This window comes from Hypanus sabinus, chromosome 9 (genome assembly GCF_030144855.1).
Source record: "Hypanus sabinus isolate sHypSab1 chromosome 9, sHypSab1.hap1, whole genome shotgun sequence".
NCBI classification, from domain to species: domain Eukaryota; kingdom Metazoa; phylum Chordata; class Chondrichthyes; order Myliobatiformes; family Dasyatidae; genus Hypanus; species Hypanus sabinus.
The window spans coordinates 145,365,122-145,388,015 of NC_082714.1; the positions used below are offsets into that span (position 1 = coordinate 145,365,122).

At 41.3% G+C, this 22,894-nt stretch overlaps 1 protein-coding gene across 2 annotated transcripts in view; it reads left to right on the forward strand.

The window, feature by feature from the left end:
• rpn2 (ribophorin II) overlaps positions 1–12,154 on the forward strand; it is a 63,765-nt gene extending 51,611 nt beyond the window's left edge. For both annotated transcript variants that reach the window (XM_059980743.1, XM_059980744.1), the window contains one exon: positions 11,863–12,154. Coding sequence is in view for 1 of the 2 variants with exons in the window: in XM_059980744.1 (XP_059836727.1) it covers positions 11,863–11,878 (16 nt within the window). In the remaining variant the exon portion in view is untranslated. The remainder of the gene's footprint in view (positions 1–11,862) is intronic.
• Positions 12,155–22,894: the final 10,740 nt, after the last annotated feature.

A 22,894-nucleotide genomic window follows, 5' to 3' on the forward strand; every position in this document is an offset into this window, starting at 1 on the left:
TCAAATATCTAATCAACCAATCATGTGGCAGCAACTCAATGCATAAACGCATGCAGACATCAGAAACTGTTGATCACCTGGGATTTTCATGGACAACAGTCTCTAGAGTTTACAGAGAATGGTGCAAAAAAAAAAGCATCCAGTGGGCAGCAGTTCTGTGGACAAAAATGCCTTGAATGAGAAAGGTCAGAGGAGAATGGCCAGACTGGTTCAAGTTGACAGGAAGGCAGCAGTAACTGAAGTAACCACACAATACAACAGTGGGGTGCAGAAGAGCATCACTAAATGCACAACATGTAGAACCGTGAAGTGGATGGGCAGCAGAAGACCACATTGACTTCCGCTCCGGTACCTAATAAAGTGGCCACTGAGTGTACATTTCAACATAATGCTTTCCATATTTAAATATCTCAGGGTCTTTCGTCATAAAAGATGAATGTGTATAGTTGAAAATTAGAAGCTTTGAACACATAAGAGTCCATTGTACTCCTGCTAGCTCAAGAGCTTTACCATTCCCTGCACTTTCTGCAGAGTTTGAAGAAGTTATCTTAAAAGTTAATGTCCAAGGTGCATGTGGACTAATGAATTAAATAAGAGCTAGAGAGTAAACCAGAGCCAGATCGAAGTATATAATGTTGTGTGGCATGTGACATTATATATTTATTTCAATCAACATCATATATAGAAAGTGCACGCTGTAAAATGTATAAATTTGATCAAGAACTGGAAAGCAAAGAAGATAACTGACCAACCATTTTAATTCCTATCCTCCTACCCATTCCAACATACTGGTTCGGGGCCTCTTCTTTTGCCACAATAAGGCCAATCACAGGGTGCAATAGATAGACATATTCCATCCAGGTATCCTCCAACCTGATGGTATGAACATCAATTTCTCCTTCTGGTATTTCCCCTCCCTCTTCTCACTTCTTCCCCACTCTGGCCTCTTACCTCTTCTCATCACCTGCCTATTCACCCCCCCATTGCCCTTTCTTCTCCTCCAGCCCCTTTCCCATCCACCTGATTTCACCAGTTACCCTGATTCCCTTCACCTCACCTTTTTATTCTGACAACTTCCTTTCTTTCCAGTTCTGAAGAAGGGTCTCAGTCCGCAACATTAATTGTATTTACATTGCCTCACCTGCTTAGTTCATCCACTATCTTGTATGTGATGCTATAAGGATTGGTGATTCACAATGGTGATTATGAAGATGGGTGATGATTACAGATAACGAATAAAATCTGTCGGTGCTGAAATGAAAACTGAAATGCTGGAGAGCTCAACCAATCATGCAGCATCTGTGGAAAGAGAAACCAGTTGATGATTGGGTCATTTACACTTGGAACTGGTGGGAGAGTGTAGGGTTCAGTTTTCAAAGTAGAGCTTTATGGTGTATGGATTTGGGGTTTGTCGAGTTGAGGTATAAGACGAAAGATTATAGGCAGATGGTTAATACAGCTCAGATGATAAGGAGCACAACTACTAAGCATCACCAAAACATCTTAAAGAAACAAGGTGAGAAAGGGGCATAATGATCATCGGAAACAATGAAAGCAGTTTAGCTGAATTTAGTATGCATCCCAGAGGTTGCAAGTGCCTATCAAGTATCTTGATAGCAAATTAGATCATAGAGTAGACCTGTTTGAATAACTATTCTAACCTTAATCCAGATTTCATTGAATGGGCATGTTTCTCGAGAGTTGATTAAAAATTGTCTGTATGTTGTGTTGCATGCTACATTTTATCATTAAATGTTTTTGATTATTTTGGTGTTTTCTGTACTTTTTCATATTACAATGGGACATTAATATACAGGAAAAATGGCTATTATAATCATTTTGGCATTCCTGTTGAATTGGTTGAATAAATAATTTCATGTTTCATTATTCCATTTCTTGTGCAAAAATATTGCAAAGATGGGTTCTGCATCTTTTTTAAAAAAAACATTGACTTCCTTAAATGGGAAACTTAAAAGCAAAGATTTCATTCTGCAACTCAAAGTGACTTAAACGCTCAATATTTAGTCTTGTTTTCTTTTGAAGTTGCATCAAGTTGCATTTTATCTAATTTGAGTGTAATTCCACTAATTTGAAACAAACTGGCTTATATGTGAAACAATAGCATATATTTACTACCTTGTAATTGTGATCCCATTAAAAGGTTTAAATCTCTGTATCTGTTTAGTTACCCCACTTGAAGTACTGTGCTCAGTTCTGGTCAGCTCACTACAGGAAGAATGTGGAAATTACAGAAAGGGTGCAGAGGAGATTTACAGGGATGTTGCCTGGATTGGGTAGCATGCCTTATGGAAATAGGTTGTGTGAACTTAGCCTTTTATCCTTGGAGTGACAGAGGATGAGAAGTGATCTGATAGAGGTGTATAAGATGATAGGCATTGATTATGTGGATAGTCAGATGCTTTTTCCCAGGGCCAAAATGGCTATCATGAGAAGGCACAGTTTTAAGGTGCTTGGAAGTAGGTATAAGGAAGATGTCAGGGGTGAGGTTTTTTTACACAGGGTGGAGAGTGCGGAGAATGGGCTGCTGGCGATGGTGGTAGAGGCGGATACGATAGGGTCTTTTAAGAGTCTCCTGGTTAGGTACATGGAGCTTAGAAAAATAGAGGGCTATGGGTAACCCTAGGTAATTTCCAAAGCAAGTACATGTTCAGAACAGCATTGTGGACCAAAGGTCCTATATTGTGTTGGAGTTTTTCTATGTTTCTATATTAACTAATCTTGGCTCTTTAGTTTTTAAATAAAAATACCAGTTCAATTTAAATTCAAATTGTATTAACATAAGTGAAACATTTACTGGGATGCTTCCCTCCAACTTCCATATTTTCATTTTTCTCAAATCTTAATCTTAAACCTGATTCAAATCTGGCTCATCCAGCTCCTGGTCGTGGCCACAGCCTGCCTCCAGGTCGAGGCTTCACATGTCACCACACTATCCCTTGCAACCTCTGCCTCTCTGAATTGGAATACTGTGTCCCCAGCAGCACCCTTGCCTTCATGCACCTCAACAAGTTCTGCGCCCACCATGACACTGAGCTGTTCTTTCATTGCCTCCATCTCTGGGCCTACTTCATTGGAATGGATTCCCCACCCCCAGTTAATGACATTTTCTCCTATCTTAAGCCCTCCTCTTCCTCCTCTTGGGCACTTCACTCTGGCCTACCATCTCTGGATCTTTTTATCTTTAACTAGCAATGAGAACGCTGTCTCAATTTCACTACTTCACTCACCTTATTCCAACCTCACCCCATTCTACCTTCACCGCACCTCTGAACACATTGCTCTCAACTCTCCGCACAAATCTCCAGACAAGTGTGGTGCTGTTGTGGTTTTGTTGTACTGGCCTCTACTTTGCTGAGGCTGGATGCCAGCTCTTAGACACCTTTTACTTGCCCCCGAACCAGAACCCTGCTGCAAAGCAGCAGACTACTTTCTTTTGCACCATCACCTTGGAGATCTCCACTCTCTAGCCCCCTACCTTGTTCCCCAATCCCACAATGCTTGTTTCTATTTTCTGCCCAAGAAACATGAACCTAAGTGCCCTGGTAGGCCGATTGTTTCTGCCTACTCTTACCCCACTGAACTTGTCCTCTTATCTTAACTCCATTTTGTTCCCCTTGGTTCAATCTCTTCACACCTAAATCTTGACACTTTGCATGCTCTCCACCATTTCCACAACTTCCAGTTTCCCAGCCCTAACCACTTCATTTTCACCATTGATGTCCAATCCCTATACATTTTTATCCCTCATCAGGAAAGCGTCGAGGTTGGCTGCTTTCTTATGACAGACCCAACTAGTTCCCCACCATCACCATCTTTCATCTGGTAGAACTATAGCTCACCCTTAATAATTTCTTATTGATTCTTCTCACTTTTTGCAGATGAAAGATGAGCCTATACGAGTGCCCATGGCTACCAGCTATGCCTGCCTTTGTGTTGGCTCTATGGAACAATAAAACAACCATGCTCTAAACCTGCACCCACGCTGAGCTCATCAATTCCAACAACTTTGCTTCCACTTTCCAACCTGCCTTCAAATTCATTTGATCCATTTTTGATACCTCTCTCCACTATCTTGGTCTCTTTGTCTTCGTCTCCAGAGTCAGCTTTTACAAAACTACTGAATTCCACCGAAACCTCTTCCCACACCGTCACTTGCGAGGATGCTAATCCCTTCTTTCAGTTCCTCCATCTCCACCACATCTGTTTTCATGATGAGGCTTCCCATTTCAGGGTGTCTGAGATGTCCTCTTTTTTTCCCCAAAAAAACTTTTTCCACTCCACTACTATCAATGCAGCCCTGACCCATCTGCATCTCCTCCACATCTGCCCTCACTGTTTACCCCAGTCATAAAAGGGATAGGATACCCTTTTTGCCTGACCTACCACCTCACTTGCCAGGATCTCTTAGTGGCCAGTTATTTTAATCCCACTTTCCATTCCAACACTTGGCATGTTTGTCCATAGCGCCCATTACTTCCAAGTTGAGGCTAGACACCAGTTAGAGGAACAACACTTCATATTCCATCTTCGTAGTCTTCAAACTGACGGCATCTACATCGATTACTTTCCAGTAACCACTGCTGTTTGTCTTCCAGCCCTGTGGCCACTCATTTTCCCTTATCCCTCTGGCTCCTTTATCCTTTCTCTTTGTGCTGCACCACTCCACACCTTCCTCTCCTTGCTTCCCCACCTCCTTCCCTTTATTCCATGGTCTACTGTCCTATCGGATTCCATCTTCTTCAGCCTGATATCTCTTCCTTCTATCAGCTTCCAGCTTGTCACATCATTCCCAGTTCTCTCCCCTCCCTCCTACCCTTTAATTCTGGCTTCTGCCTTCTTTCTTTCCAGTTTGTTGAAGGGTCTTGTCCCAAAACATCAACTGTTTATTTCCCTCCATGAATATTGCCTGACCTATTGAGTTCCTCCAGCATTCTTTCCAATTTTCTTCTTGTGTGCTTGCTCTTAAGCATACATTTATTGCTTTGAAATGTCTGAGGTCTATGAATAGCATTCTTTTCATTGGTGAATACTATTACTGCAAAAAAGTTTCATGTTCTGGAGTTCTTGTGTTTTTCAATGTCTTAATCGAGTTCCAAATAGTTTGGTTTTTATATAGTCCTTGAAGGGGTGTACACATCATAGACTGAACCAAGTATTTTTTAATTGCCTATTCCTAGTTGTCCTCAGAGGTGGTGGTGAGCTGCCTTCTTGAACCACTGCAGTTCTTGTGTTGTGCACAATGCTTAGGATTTTGTCCCAGTGATGCCGTGGAATGGCAATATATTTCCAAGTCTGGATGGTGTGTGGTTTGGAGGGCAACTTCCAGAAGGTGGTGTTCCTTATGCTTTATCTGCCCTTGGTTTTCTCGCAGGTAAAAATTGTGGGTTTGGGAAGTGCTGTTTAAGGAGTCTCGGTGAAATGCCGCAGTGGTACAAACTGCTACTTTGTGTTGGTGGTGGACTGAGTGGATGGGGGTATATTTGTTTTTAAAAAAGAATGTACTGTTACATTTATTTGCAAAAGCACATGATGGTTGAGGACAAATGGGCCCAACTTGATAGCTTTGAGGATCTCAGTATTCTACTCCACCTGCAACTTCGGCCAACAAGGCATGACACAGCTTATGGGTACTGAATCGAGTAGGGGCAACCGATGTGGAACTGCTTCATACTGAATCCTGGCTTTCATATTCCTCACCAAAATTCCTCTCAAGGTCCACCCATCATCCGTGCTAGTGAGGTGGAGGAGAGTTGAAAAGCAAAGATTAGGCCTTATTTTGGCTTGTAATGGTATTGGTTTATTACAGTCACATGTGCTAAGATACAGTGAAAAGCTTGCCTTGCATTCTGTTTATAAAAAACAAGTCATTATACATCGCATTGAGCTAAAATAAGGTAAAACAGTAACAATGTAGAATAAGTGTAAAAACGACTGGAAGTGAGCAGTGCAGGTAAATGATAAAGTGCAAGATCATAATGTGGTAGATTCTGATGCCAAAAGTCCATCTTGTCATACAAGAATCAAGTGGCACTGTTGATCAGAGATAGTGTCTCATCTGCAGAAAAGGAGGAAGTCATGGAGGAATTGTTTACTGAGCCTCTGTGGGTGGAAGTTAGGAACAGGAAGGAGTCAATAACTCTGGGTGTTTTTTATTGATCTTCCAATAGTAATCAGGACATCGAGGAGCAGATAGGGAGACAGATTCTGGAAAGGTGTAATAATGACAGGGTTACCATGGTGGGAGATTTTAATTTCCTAAATATTGATTGGCATCTTCCTAGAGCAAGGGATTTAGATGGGGTGGAGTTTGTTAGGTGTGTTCAGGAAGGCGTCCTGACACAATATGTGGATAAGCCTACAGTAAGAGAGGCTGTACTTGATCTGCTCTTGGGAAATGAACCTGGTCAGAGAGGATTTTGGAAATAGTGATCATAATTCTATCTCTTTTACCATAGTAGTGGAGAGGGATTAGAACAGACAAGTTAGGAAAGCATTTAATTGGGGTAATGGGAAATATGAAGCTATCAGACAGGAACTTGGAAGTATAAATTGGGAACAGATGTTCTCAGGAAAATGTATGGCAGAATGTTCAGGAGATATTTGCATGACATTCTGTATAGGTACGGTCCAATGAGACAGAAAAGACAGTAGGGTACAGGAATAGTGATGTACAAAGGCTGTTGAAAATCTAGTCAAGAAGGAAAGAAAAACTTGAGCTTCAAAAAGCTAGGTAATGATAGAGATCTAGAAAATTATAAAGCTAGCAGGAAGGAGCTTAAGAAAGAAATTAGGAGAACCAGAAGGGGCCATGAAAAGGCATTTTACAAGTATGTGAAGAGCAAGAGGAGAAGAAGTGAGAGAATAGGGCCAGCCAACTCGGATAGTGGAAAAGTGTGTATGGAACCGGATGAGATAGCGGAGGTACTTAATGAATACTTTGCTTCAGTATTCACTATGGAAAAGGACCTTGGTGATTGTAGGGATGACTTATAGTGGACTGAAAAGCTTATGCATATAGGTATTAAGAAAGAGGATGTGCTGGAGCTTTTGGAAAGCATCAAGTTGGATAAGTTACCGGGACCGGACGGGATATACCCCAGGCTACTGTGGGAGGCAAGGGAAGAGATTGCTGATCCTCTGGCAATGATCTTTGCATCATCAATGGGGACGGGAGAGGTTCCGGAGGATTGGAGGGTTGCAGACGTAGTTCCCTTATTCAAGAAAGGGAGTAGAAGTAGCCCAGGAAATTATAGACCAGTGAGTCTTACTTCAGAGGTTGGTAAGTTGATGGAGAAGATCCTGAGAGGCAGGATTTATGAACATTTGGAAGGGCATAATATGATTAGGAATAGTCAGCATGGCTTTGTCAAGGGCAGGTTGTGCTGACTGAATTCTTTGAGGATGTGACTAAACACATTGATGGAGGAAGAGCAGTAGATGTAGTGTATATGGATTTCAGCAAGGTATTTGATAAGAATAGCCCATCCAGAGCTTATTGAGAAAGTAAGGAGGCATGGGATCCAAGGGGACATGGCTTTGTAGATCCAAAATTGGCTTGCCCACAGAAGACAAAGAGTGATTGTAGATGGGTCATATTCTGCATGGAGGTCAGGGATCAATGGTATTCCTCAGGGATCTGTTCTTCGTGATTTTTATAAATGACCTGGATGAGGAAGCGGAGGGATGGGTTAGTAAATTTGCTGATGACATAAAGGTTGGGGGTGTTGGGGATAGTGTGGAGGGCTGTCAGAGGTTACAGTGGGACATCGATAGGATGCAAAACAGGGCTGAAAGTGGTAGATGGAGTTCAATCCAGATAAGTGTGAGGCAGTTCATTTGGTAGGTCAAATATGATGGCAGAATATAGTATTAATGGTAAAACTCTTGGCAGTGTGAAGGATCAGAGGGATCTTGGGGTCCGAGTCCATAGGACACTCAAAGCTGCTGCGTAGGTTGACTCTGTGGTTAAGAAGGTGTACAGTGCATTGGTCTTCATCATGGGATTGTGTTTAGGAGAGGAGAGGTAATGTTACAGATTTATAGGACTCTGGTTAGACCCCAGTTGGAGTACTGTGCTCAGTTGTGGTCACCTCAATACAGGAAGGATATGGAAACTATAGAAAGGGTGCAGAGGAGATTTGCAAGGATGTTGCCTGGATTGGAGAGCATGCACTATGAGAATAGGTTGAGTGAACTTGGCCTTTTCTCCTTGAAGTGACGGAGGATGAGAGGGAACCTGATAGAGTTGTATAAGGTGATGAGAGGCATTGATCGTGTGGATAGTCAGAGGCTTTATCCCAGGGCTGAAATGGCTGACATGAGAGGGCACAGTTTTAAGGTGCTTGGAAGTAGCTACAGAGGAGATGTCAGAGGCAAGTTTTTTTTACACAGAGGGTGGTGAGTGCATGGAATGGGCTGCTGGCGATGGTGGTGGAGGCGGATACACTAGGGACTTTTAAGAGACTCCTGGATGGGAACATGGAGATTAGAAAAATAGAGGGCAATGGATAAACCTTGGTAATTTCTAAAATAAGTACGTTTGGCTCGGCATCATGGGCCAAAGGGCTGTATTGTGCTGTAGGTTTTCTATGTTTCTAATCAAGAGTCTGATAATAGTGGGATAGCAGATGTTCTTGAGCCTGCCTGCTAGTACGTGCTTTCAGGCTTTTGCATGCTGTGTCTGATGGAAGGGTGGAGAGGAGAGAATGAATGTCATGAATGAGTGGAGTCTTTGATTATGCTATCTGCTTTGTTGGCATTCACTGGTATGTAAATTATTAATGAAGGTCTGCATGACCTTATTAGATTGCTGCATATGGTATTTCATGCAGGTACAGTACTTCTATATATTCTAGGTATATATCATTGTAAAGGCCTGTTGTATTGTGCTGGTCCTCCTGTTGCCCTTAAATGCAGATTAACAGAATATGAGCATCTCCTGCTTCCTCAGCAGCTCTACACTGCTCTCATTGACTGCCTTTTCTCATGTGATTTGTAAGTCAGCAAGTACAGTCAGTGAGTACAGGAGATGGGATGTAATGTTGAAGTTGTGCAAGATGTTGGTGAGGCTTTTTGGAGCATTGTGTACAGTTTTGGTTACTTACCTACCAGAAAGATCTAAATCAGGTTGAAAGAGTACAGAGAAAATTTACAAGGGTGTTGCTGAGACTGGAGGACCTGAGTTGTAAGGAAACATTGAATAGTTCAGGCCCTTGTTCTTTGGACGGTAGAAGATTGAGGGGAGAATTGATTCAAGGTATATGAAATTGAGGGGTATAGATAGGGTAAATACAAACAGGCTTGTTACACTGAGGCTGGGTGGGACTACAGTTGGATGTCATGGGTTAAGGATGAAAGGTGAAAAGTTTGAGGGGAGTCTTTACTCAGAGTCGTGAAAGTGTGGAACACGCTGCCAGTGAAGTGGTGCATGCAAGCTCGTTTTCAACATCTTAATAGAAGTCTACATGGATGGCAGGGGTATGGAGAGCTGTGGTCCCTGTGCAGGTCAATGGGGAGTAGGCAGTTTAAATGTTTGTGGCATGGACTAGATGGACCGAAGGACCTGTTTCTGAGCTGTACTTTTCTGTGACCTTGTGACTCTTAAATTGAAACTCAACAGATCAGGCAGCATCTGTGGAAAGAAGAAAATGTGAATGTTTCAGGTCTGGAGTGAGAGTGAGTTGGATCTTGAATCGGTGACTAGATCTTCCAGGGAGCTTGTGTATTCTACTGCACCACTTTAGGACACATGAAAGCCTGTGTGCAAGGCAAGCTGTCACTAGTTGTGTTCCTCAGTCCAGTAATCAAAGAGATTGTATTTCTCTCTAGAGCTACTCTCTCCATGGCTTTGCTGCCCTATCATAGTAACCAAGGAGATTAGCTGAGAAGATCATCAGGGTCTCTCTTCCCGCCATCACGGACGTTTACACTACGCACTGCATCCGCAAAGGAAACGGCATTATGAAGGACCCCATGCACCCCTCATACAATCTCTTCTTCCTCCTGTCATCTGGGAAAAGGCTCCGAAGCATTCAGGCTCTCACGACCAGACTATGTAACAGTTTCTTCCCCCAAGCTAGCAGATTCCTCAATACCCGAAGCCTGGACTGACACCTTGCCCTATTGTCCTGTTTATTATTTATTGTAATGCCTGAACTGTTTTTGTTCACTTTACGCAGTCCAGTGTAGGTCTGTAGTCTAGTGTAGCTTTCTCCGTTTTTTTTACGTAGTTCAGTCTAGTTTTTGTACTGTGTCATGTAACACCATGGTCCTGAAAAACGCTGTCTCATTTTTACCATGTACTGTACCAGCAGTTAGAGTGGAAATGACAATAGAAGTGACTTGACTTGAAGGATGCTGGCATGTGTTGAAAGGATGGATGGAGAGTATTTGTTTAAGATGACTTGGCATTGCATAAAGAATGAGGCTGACTGCTGGCTGTGGCTGAATGGATAGCAATGTGAAGCATTGCCTTGACAGCAACTGAATAGTTGTCCTTGCAGCGTACACTGGTGTAAAGAATGATCTGCCGCTGTGAGCTTGAGAAATAAGACCAAGCATTGACAAGAACGTGCACATTATTTACATTTTAATAGAAGTAGAAAGTGGATTGGCAGAGGACAGTTTGCATCAAGTCACCACATTCTGGCACTGTCTTGTTTCATGGAGAATATCTATGAACATCCTTTTCCTCCCCTGCATGTATCTTGGAATCACTTCTGTCATTGAATCCCATACAACGTTGACACTGCCCTATTTTTTGGGCAGGTGGTTTCGTCCTTTGGTGAGCATTATTCTTCTGCATGCACTTGCAACATCTGATGTCAAATCCAGGGAAATGTCACTGAAAGACAATCTTTGAGAATCTTAATTTCAAATTAACTTCCAAGCTCTTAGTTAAAAAAAAGTCCTCAGAACTCTGGATTGAAATTAAAGCTTGCCCTACTCATCATGCTCCAAGGAAACTGGTTGAAACGTCTGAGAAAGCATCAGTACAATAGTTGCGTTGCAAAATGGCTGACAAATGTAGTACCTTTACTTGCAGATATGCCTGTTTTGACCAGACACTGCCTCATTCCGACCGCTTGCTTTCCTTATGTTCTCAACTTCAGATTCAGCTCACTTTCACATTCTGCAGTAATCATATTGTAAAGTTGCTTCTCTCACTGAATGAGCAATCTAGTTTAAAATCTGTTTTAAAGGGTGGGCAGACTAGAAGAATTTGTCGAGAACTATCATGGTCATGAAAAGACCAAAATCATCCATGTCATGTGACATGGCTCATAATAAACAAGTGTCTAAAGATGTGCACTATAATTCCTCTCAAAGACTTGTGAAGACAATCACTGTTGGACTACTGGCATATTGAAAGAACTTAAAGACTTTTATGAAAAAGAGTTATGGTGTCTGGCTTGTTAACTGAAACAATCAGAGCAATTCAGTGCTTCTTTGGAAGTGGCTGTCTAATCATTTGTATTAGTTTGTGCCATGCCTAAATTCATAAGGTTGTGTTAATTATTAAAAAGCTATGTTTTAATGAGGATGTTCTCAAAGGAGGAATGTTTTGCAAGGTGTGATGTGCACTATGTATAGTTTATGTATGACATCATGCAATAAACAATCATTCAGATCAGAAGGTAGTTGAGGATTGGAATCAGTGTATGTAACGCTAGGTGCCTGGAGTTGAAAAATAAGAGGAGGCCTCAAAATAATTTGCCACCTTTAACAACAGAAGAATAGTAGTTCAGTCACTGTTGAGAAAAATAATCTTGTGCAATTGGCAATTGTATGTTAAGAATCAACAAGTTAATTTGCTAAATAAATTTGATTTTCTCCTTTTAGATCGGGGAAGCAATAGAAGCCCTTGAGGAAAACCTGAAGATGAAAGCTACTTCTAAAGCCTGAAGATGTGCCACCAGATTTTTTAAAAAATTTGATTGTAATTTCCTTTCTTGAAGTGGTGAAGGTGGTTTTTATTTTAAGTGCACTGACTTTTTGGCCCATGTGAGACACCTCTGAGATTTGCAAATAATTGACTACACTTCAAAGTGCTGGCTTTCCTATTGGCTGTCTCTGATGGTGCATGTTTTGTAATATTAATTTGTTTTCTGCAATAAATCGTAGCAGAAAATGACATTTTCTCGTATTCTTTATTGATCTCTTAATAATGAAGTTTTTCAAGTATGTCATGCTGAAATCCTACATGATTAAATGACTGTTGACCTGAATTTGTTCATCCTTGGACCAAGCCTATCACTAGAAAGGGCTCCATTTATTGCTCCGTCACAAGTTGCCTTTGAAGGTTGGGATATATGCAAGTCAGTTTTATAAAAGCAAAATGTACATGTCCTTTCAATCTGCCTGGTTAAAGTTTATTAAAGGACGCTTTTGATGCCCTGCAGCAGGTGGGGTACATACAGTACTGTTCAAAACTCTTAGGCATATGTATAGAAAAATTCTATAAAGCAAAGATGCTTTCAAAAACAATTAAATGAAAAGTTTCAAAATATCAATAAAACTATAAAAAGCAATAAACCGTACAGAAAATGAAATCTAATATTTTTGGTATGACCATCCTTTGACTTTAAAACTGCTTCAATTTCATTAGGTAGACTGTTGTGCAGTTTTATAAGAAAATCGGCCACAGTTTTTCTGCAGACTTGGTCTATCTCGCTTGCTTCTGTCTCTCTAGGTAATCGCAGACAGCCTCGATGATGTTGAGATGAGGGCTCTGTGGAGGCCTTACCATCAGAAACCGTAATTTTAAAAAAAGTGGACTAAGACCCCAGCCTTCAAAGCTTAAGTCTTTTGCACAGTACTGTACATTAAAATACTATCTGCTTAAAAGTTGCTGTTTTATGTAATTACATTGCCAGCACATGTTGACTGGTAATTTTTTCCCATCTACGAATGGCATTGCTGTTTTCACTTGTGCTCTTCGACACCCTTCAGTTCCACCTCCAAGAAGGACAAAGTTAACTAGTGCATAGGGACACTACCACCAGTAGGTTTCCCTCCAAATCAGCATGGTGATCATACACTCAATAACCACTTTATTAGGTACACCTGTACACCTGACTGTTGGTGCAAATATCTCATCAGCCAATCATGTGGCAGGAACTCAGTGCATAAAAGCATGTAGACATGGTCAAGTGGTTCAGTTGTTCAGACCAAACATCAGTTGACCACAATACAGCTTCTTGTCTGCTGAGTGAACACTGGGGGGGCAGCACTGCCTCCAGCTTGGGGCACACTGACACCTCTCTCCTGGACAGCTGTAAACAGATGACAGCACAGCTTGAGGCCTCGTCCTCACTACAACCGAGGCCACGCAGGTCCCACGCCATCAGCTGAAAAATCAGTGCATCAGACTTGGAGCATTCCATATTAACAACGTAACTGGGTCTTGCAATCACAAGAAAAGCAAGTAAGATGATCACCTGCTATTATCAGATATCCCACCCTGCAAAATCTCATTTCAGGGAGGTAGCACCATCAATTTGCGGGAGACTCCCAGGAGAGGTGAGATGTCTGCTAGCTCCTTAGCCAGCTAGTTTAAATAACGTTAGCTATGCTAATGAACGAATTACACCTGTTAAACTTGCCTCAACATGTCTTTTACATTTTAACCCCCCCCCCTCCCATGGGCAATAGAAAAGTCACTGTTGCAAATAGTGCAGCGAGCAACACTGTCATTATTTTTGACCCCTGTTAGGCAGGGGTACACTTTAGTGTAGTCTGGGGTGAAGTACATTTTATATTTTCTTTCTCGGAACACTGCCATGGTGTGTGCGTGTGGCTCTCCTCCTCCTCCTCCTCCTTCCCCCCCCCCCCCCCACACCGATTTCTGGGAGATTGTATATAATTTGCGGGCATCAAGGAGCCGCTATCAATATGCGGGGAACTTCCGGGAGAGCTGGGATGCCTGTATTATGGCTGCACACTCTCTTCGTGGAACAACCACTCTGACGCAGGCAGCATCACGATCCACGCTAAATACAGCTCCTTCAGTTTCTCTGCCAATGACTCACTGATGGGATGGGTGTGGAGTACTTTGAGTTCTTAATGTCCAGCAAGCTCTTGTGATTGTAAAAAAATATATGTATTTGGTTGGCCCCTCAGGAGTAGTTGCACTCAAGCACGCTGCCATCTTGCAGTCTCTGGGGTTTGCAGAAAATGGTGCAAAAGAACAAAAAAAAATTCCAGTTCTGTAAGCAAAAACACCCTTTTAATGAGAGAGGTCTGTGGAGATTAGACAGAATGGTTCAAGCTGACAGAGAGGCAAGGGTAACTCAAATAGCCATGCATTACAACAGTGGTGTGAAGAAGAGCATCTCGGAACACACACATTGAACCTTAAAGTAGATGAGCCACAACAGGTTCCTAATAAAGTGGCCACTGAGTGTAAATGGTGAACAGACTTCCCATTTGTTTCCACTTAATATTAGAAACATAAAAAAAAACCTACAGCACAATACAGGCCCTTCAGCCCACAAAGCTGTGCCGAACGTGTCTTTACCTTAGAAATTACCGAGGTTACCCATAACCCTCTGTTTTTCTAAGCTCCATGTACCTACCCTTTCATTCCTGGAATCATTCTTGTGAATCTTCTCTGAACCCTCTCCAATGGACAAGTTCAAATTCAGCTCACCTTCACGTTTTGCGGTAATCATATTGTAAAGTTGCTTCTCTCACTGAATGAGCAATCTAAAATCTGTTTTAAAGGATGGGCAGACAAGAAGAATTTGTCGAGAACTATCCTGGTCATGAAAAGACCAAGATTGTCCACGTCATGTGACATGGCTCATAATAAACGAGTGTCTAAAGATGTGCACTATAATTCCTTTCAAAGACTTGTGAAGACAATCACTGTTGGACTACTGGCATATTGAAAGAACTTAAAGACTTTTATGAAAAAGAGTTATGGTGTCTGGCTTGTTAACTGAAACAATCAGGGCAATTCAGTGCTTCACTGGAAGGGGCTGTCTAATCATTTGTATTAGTTTGTGCCATGCCTAAATTCCTAAGGTTGTGTTAATTATTTAAAAGCTATATTTTAATGAGGAAGTTCTGCTCAAAGGAGGAATGTTTTGCAAGGTGTGATGTGCACCATGTATTGTTTATGTATGACATCATGCAATAAACAATCATTCGGATCAGAAGATAGTTGAGGATTGGAATCAGTGTATGTAAATCTAAGTGCCTGGAGTTGAAAAATAAGAGTAGGCCTCAAAATAATTTGCTACCTTTTAACAGTACAGGAATACAGGAATAGTAGTACATTGCAACACAGTAGTACATTGCAACACAGTGGTTTAATTATTAGGTTTTAGGTTTTTGATCCTCCGCATCAACCCGGCACGGTGGAGAGCGCACTCGATAGCGATCTGTCACTAGATTGAACTCTGGAACTTCCCGAGCTCAGCACTGAAACATACGTTCTTAAGTGTTTTATATGCATAGAAAGGTAAAATATAAACTATATACAAATGCAAAAGTTTGACTAACTGACGCTAAATAATACCAGATGTACCTGCTCCAATTTACTTAGTAAGAGAACTTCTGATTTTTTTCGATTCTGATGCACAATAACCCATGCACATCCTCCCGTATATTTTAAATCATGTCTAGATTACTTATAATACCTAATACAATGTAAATGCTATGTAAAATGGTTGTTATACTGCATTGTTTATGTAATAATGACAAGACAAAAAAATTTTTACATGCTCGAACAACAAGTGCTAGAGGAGTGCTTCTGGTTTTTCATGATTCGTGGTTGGTTGAATTCGCGTATGCGGAATCCACGGATAAGGAGAGCCGACTGTATATCCTTTCTAAAATAAAGAACACAACGCTCCACACGAAACTCCAAGTGTGGTCTCATGAGTGCTTTACAGAGTCTCAACATCACACCTTTGCGCTTATATTCTATACCTCTAGAAATGAATGTCAACATTACATTCGCCTTCTTCACATCTGACTCAACCTGGAGGTTAATCTTGAGGGCATCTTGTACAAGGACTCTCAAGTCATTTCTGTATTTTGAATTCTCTCCCCATCTAAATAATAGTCTGCCCATTTATTTCTTCCACCAAAATGCATGACCATACACTTTCCTACATTATATTTCATTTGCCACTTCTCTGTCCATTCCCCTAAACTATCTAAGTCTCTCTGCAGGCTCTGCTTCCTCAGTACTACCTGCTCCTCCATCTAACTTTGTATCATCGGCAAATTTAGCCACAAATCCATTAATACCATAGTCCAAATCATTGACATACATCGTAAAAAGCAGCGGTCCCAACACTGCCCCCTGTGGAACTTCACCGGTAACTCACAGCCAGCCAAAATAGGATCCTTTTATTCCCACTCTCTGTTTTCTGCCAAAGAGTCAATACTCCACCCATGTAATTACTTCCCTGTAATTCCATGGGCTCTTATCTTGCTAAGCAGTCTCATTGTCAAAGGCCTTTTGAAAATCCAAGTACACCACATTTACTGCATCTCCTTTGTCTACCCTGCTTGTAATTTCCTCAAAGAATTGCAGTAGGTTTGTCAGGCAGTACTTTCCTTTCAGGATACCTGCTGGCATTGGCCTATCTTGTCATGTGCCACCTGGTACTCTGTAATCTCATCACTAACAATCGATTCCAACATCTTCCCAAACACTGATGTCAGGCTAACAGGTCTATAGTTTCCTTTCTGCTGCCTCCCACTCTTCTTAAATAGCAGAGTAACATTTCCAATTTTCCAGTCATCCCGCACAATGCCAGAATCTATTGATTCTTGAAAGATCATCATTAATGCCTCTGGAATCTCTCCAGCTATCTCTCCATACCTCCATCTTTAAGTGTTTTAATATATTTAAGCAGTCCAAGTGAAGTTTGTAAATCTTCTTTTTCCAGCTCTGATGAAGGGTCTCGGCCCGAAACAGCAACTGTTTACTCTTTTCCATAGATGCTGCCTGGCCTACTGAGCATTTTGTATGTGTTGCCTGAAGTTTGTAAATGTTTAGTTATTTAATGGAATCATGGAAAGGCATGGCATAACATCTTTCAATCCTCTGTGCTGCCCATTTCATTTCTGCCATTTCTGTCAATTGCTACCTTTTGAAATGATCTGTTTCCAGTACTCTGTATCCAGGTCATTAACATATATCAAAAAGGACAGTGGTCCAAATACCAGCTTCCTGAGGTAACTACTGCATAGTGCAAAGTTCAAATTTATTAACCAAGTATACAACTTGAAATTCTTCTTCTCCAGGTAGCCATGAAGCCAAGAAAGAAAGGAAAGGCAGTATGATCATCAATCCCCAAATCCCCCTTCCCCGTGCAAAAAAAATGAACAAAACGGAACAGGCATCTTAACCCCCAAATCCCTCCTCCCGCATAAAAAAATGAACAAAAATGGAACAGGCACATCAGACCACAAATCCCACTCTCTGCACAAAAAAACACGAAAGATCGGGTGAGGAACAGAATATTAAAAACTACAAGACTGAAGAAAAGTCTATAGTCCAAGTCCACATCCAGAACACAGAAAAATGTGGAGACCATCCTCCAGGCTCAGCGACAATACTTTCCTTCATTGCAGAAGGTTGGTCAAAAGACAGGCAGCTAGTGCTCACCCTCCACATTTGCCTTGATGTTTCAACCTCCCTTGTCGCTTTTATCAGCGAACAATGGAAACTTTAATTGGTGAAATGGTGTCAGACAACAACTTGCACCCCAGTCCCACAGGCTTCTCACCATGAAGTTCGCATACCCTGCCTCTGTCTCCCGGAAGACTGCAGAGCACCAAACAATCTCCAAGCTTCTGCTTTCACCTCGATGTTTCAATCTCCGTCATCGTTTTTATCGGCGAACAACGGAAGCTTTAATCGGTGAAATGGAGCGTAGAATAGGCCCTTTCATCCCTTCAAGCTACACTGCCAGCAATCCCCGATTTAATCCTAGCCTAGTCATGGGAAAATTTACAATAACCAATTAACCTACCTACTGGGATGTCTTTGGACAGTGGGAGACAACTGGAGCACCGAAGGAAACTCACACAATCATGAAGACAACAAATAAACTTACAGGCAGTGGCAGAACTGAAACTGGTCAATATTCTGTAAAGCATTGTGCTAACCATTATGCTACTGTGCTGCCCTAATTCTTTCCTTAATACGTGCAGTTCATTAAGGCAGCAACACTTTAGCAGACAACAAAGAGAATCCATTCTGCACTGAGAGCAGAAAAAGATTTTCAGTAAATCAAACATGTTGTCAATCTTTAGAACTATTTATCTAAGTATACATTGCAGGATGCTGACCAATTGAGTGTATAGTGAGTGAGGCAAGATCAATACAGTGTATAGAAAAACAACATGGGCTTGGTAGAAAATAATTAGAAGCCTTCAGTATCAGTAAATCAAAAGACCAATAGTCTGAACCTAGATAGGACTTCAATGTGCTGGCAGAACTCTTGGGACAATCTCATGCCACTGAGATCTGCAAATCTAAAGTGCTTTTAAGATGTACACGTAATATTGACAGAAGTATTTTAAAAAAACATTTTTGCTCTCAACCTCAGTGGAAACCTCAGTTCATTAACTCGGTTGTCTTCCTATTTAAAAAGAGAAATTAATATTCTGCATTTTTGTCCTTTTGTACAAATTCTCTTGATGAGCAAGATCCATGGTCAAAGGTGACATGTTTCCATGTGCTGAATCTGTAGTGGGCTCCTGTGGTTAAGCTAATCCAGTATTAAATACAAGAGATTCTACAGATGCTGGAAATCCAGAGGAGCAAGTACAAAATGCTGGAGGGACTCAGCAGGACAGGCAGCATGTGAAATTAGGACCTAGATAATTTAATATATTTAACATAATACTTTGCGGTAAGCTTGTCACTTCAGTCCTACCTTTTCCCTCATACCTTATGCTTGGCAATTACAAATGTACTTCCTTTTCAAGCTTTAAGTTGATGCCAAATATTCACATCTTTCTGATGCAGCTTGTTCAGGTTTGTCAGGGGTGGTGTGGCTCAAAAGGCCGGAAGTTCAAAGTACATTTATTATCACAGTGCCTACTCAGCACTGTATCACTAAATAAAACCAATAAATAAATAAATAAATATTCCATGCCCAAACAAGTCTTTATGTGAAGAATATGCTCCTAGATTTACTTTTAACCACTTTAGCTACATTTCAGTTTTCCCTTTAGCAAAGGAAACAGTTATTTCTTATCCAGCCTGTTCATTATTCTAAACCTCTAAATCACCTGTTTACCTCCTCAACCCCACAGGAAATAATTCAATCAAGCCAGTTTTTCATCAGACCTGCTATTCCTGATATTATAACTGAGCTTTTACAAGGCCCCCATTATCTTTCCAAAACTTAACACTGAGTACAATGCTACAGATGAGCTGTGACCTTAGCTCACTCTGAATATATAGTAATATCCACTCTTTTGCATCTTTTGCAGTTCTACATGTAGTGTCAAGCACAAGTCAGAGGCTAGGAATATGGGGCAACTAACTCACATCTTGACTCCATAAAATACGTATACTATCCACAAAGGCTCAAATCAGGGATTCTGATTAAGAATCTATTATTTGTTACATGTACTGCACATCAAAACACACAAAGGTTTTTTTTGTTGCTGCTTACACAAATTTGATTTTTTTTGTGCATGTGGCAGGTGGGGGGGATTGATATTTGTTTTCTTTGAATGGGATCTACAGTTCCTTGTTTCGTGACTGTCTGTGAGGAAGATGAATCTCAGGTATATTGCATACATACTTTGAATAGACATACTTTGAATTGAATCCTTTCAAATGAGTTGTTTGCAATAACAACCAACACAACTGAAGGATTTGCTGGAGGCAGCCCTCAAGTGCCACCACACATTCTGATGCCCGCGTACATGCCCCAGAGTGCTCGGTAGAACAACAAGAAACACAACAAAATAGGAAATAACAAGCAACTTACATCAATGGGGATAAAAACACAAGCCTTTTTCCTCAACCTCTAGAAAAACAAAGACAACAAAAGTTTGAGAAATCCAGATTCTGAATAAGTAGCAATTAGAGACTTATCTTCAATTTGTATTTTTATCCATATTCAACCATCAGTATGTTTTACACAAGGGGCATAAATTACACATTTCTGCAATCCCTTCAATTGTCAAAGAGAAAGCTGTGTAAAGGGAGTAATACTTAACATCCCACAGTCAGACAGCAATGATTGGAACTCCGAGCACAGGGGTTTTGGAGGAAGTAAAGGCGAATTGCTGTTCAAGTGTCTCAAGACATATTCTTAGAAATTATTATCAAGTCCACTGGCTTTGTGAGGGCAGGCTCTGTTTATTGATGAGGTGATGAAGATAATTGATGAGGGTAGAACGGTGGCTGCTGCCTATATGATTTTGGTAAAGCATTTGACAAGCTGCTCATGGTAGGCAGAAGCAGAAGGTTAAGATGCATGATATCCAACATCCAAGAGCCAATTTTGCTCATTCTCGGTGATGGTCATCAGCATGGTGCTGAGACTATGAAGACTGCACTGGCTGCTGTACACCATGCGCACTAATACGATGAATCAAGACTGGACCTACTCCAGGCTGCTCTGGGAATCGGATCTGAGGACTCAATTTTGGTTCGGAATGCTGTAACTTGCTTCAGTTGTTGGCATGACGTTTTTTTTTTCTTTCTCTTGTGTATCGAGTGTTGACTTTGTATTTTTATTTTATTCTTTTTTTTTGTTTAATTGGGTTCTTTCTGGTTTCTTGCTTTCTGGCTTCCTTTGAGCAAGCAAATCTCAAGGCTGTATACATTCTTTGATAATAAATTGACTTCAATCTCATGGTATCTCATGATATCCTTGGTAGGCCAGATTCAAAATGGGCTTGCTCACAGAAGGTAAGGCATTTGACAAGGCCCCTCATGGTAGGCAGGACCAGAAGATTAAGATGCATGACATCCAAAGTGGTTTGGTGGACCAGATTAATAATTGGCCTGCTCAGAGAAGACTGAGGGTAGTGTTGAAGGGTTGTTACTCTGACTGGAGGTCTGTGACGTGGTGTTTTTGCAGGGATCCATGCTGTGGCCACTGTTGTCTGTGAAACATAAAAATAATTTGGATAAAAAATGTCAGTGGGCTGATTAGTGTGTTTGCAGATGATGTAGAAATTGGTGGAGTTGTGGATGGTGATGCAGGTTGTCAAGATATACAGAATGATAGAGATCAGTTGCAGAAATGACAGATATACAGAATGATAGAGATCAGTTGGAGAAATGACAGATGGAGCTTAAAATGGGTAAGTGTGAGGTGTTGCAGTTTGAGAGGTAAAATGTAAGGGAAGGTACCCTGCAAGTAATAGGACCCTTAAGAGCACTAATGTAAGGTAGGATCTTGGGGTCCAAGCCCTTGAAAGTGTTAAAAGAAGTTGATAGAAATGAAATGTGTGGCATGCATGCATTCATTGAGTATAAGAATCGGGAGGTAATGATGCCGCTGTATAGACCTCTAGTTAGGCTGAAATCTCAAATACCATGTGCAGCCCTTTATAGGAAGGATGTGGAGGCTTTGGAAGAAGAGGCTCACCAGATTGCTGCCTAGATTAGAGGGCATGAGCTATAAAGGGAGGTCCCACTGCTATGGATTATTTTATCTGGAGTATCAGAAGTTGAAGGGAGGCCCGATAGAAATCTATTAAAAGATGACAAGCATAGAAAAGGTAAATAGAGTGTCTTTCCCAGGGTGTGTTCATTTGTGATGTGCCATGTCGCATGATCTGGCGATTTTGGTCTTTCCATGACTTGCATTGTCCTTGGCAAATTTTTCCTCAGAAGTGGTTTGCCATTGCCTTCTTCTGGACAGTGTTTTTACAAGACGGGTGAGCCCAGCCATTATCAATACACCTTCAGAGATTGTCTGCCTGGCATCGGGAGTTGCGTAACCAGGTCTTGTGATATGTACCAGCTGCTCATACCACCATCCACCACCTGCACCCATGGCTTCTCATGACCCTGATCAAATGGGCTAGCAGTGCTACACCTTGCCCAAGGGTGACCTGCAGGATAGTAGAGGGAAGGAGCACCTTACATCTCCTTCAGTAGAGAGGTTTCTCCACCCTGCCACCCTTCCCCCAGGGTAGAAATGTCAAACATGAGATAACAGAGCTTCAAAGAGAAGGGTGGGTGGGGGGGGAGGGGGAGTGTGGTTTAAGGGAGATGAGTGAGGTAGGTTTTTTCCAATGAAGGGGGAAGATCCCCAAAACCTGTTGTCAGGGTGCTGGCGGATGCAGACGCCATAGTGACGTTAACATCCATTTCTTTGTTTATTCATTTGTTTGTCTGTTTGGCAATACAACACGGAAACGGTCCTTCCAGCCCCAGCCAACCACCTATCACAGGACAATGATAAATTTACCAACTAAATTTACCAACTCTTTGTTCTGTGGGAGGAAACAGTTTGTGAAAGTCTATAAGTTTTGAATTATAAATTATAAATGTAATTTTTAGAACTGAACTCCAAAAATGCTCAATAGACCGTAGGAATTTCATCAAACTTAAAAAAAAATTACCACTGCTGTTGGCAGCTGCCACCTGGGTGAAGAGAATAATGATATTGCATTTTCTAGGGTAGGATTGGGGAGCTTGGTTAAAGCTACAGAGAATTGCTTGGCATGTGTACAAAAATGTTACTTTCTCTTAAAGAGAGTTCATTCATTTTAAATTGTCTTTGGGATATGGAGATTATTTTCATGTAGACAGCTGTTAGGACATGGAACGTTCTACCTTAAGGATTAATTGAGGCGCAAATTATTCCATGCTTCAGGGAAAAAAATGGATAAGCATTTGAAGCAGAGCATTAAACAGCTCTGGGAA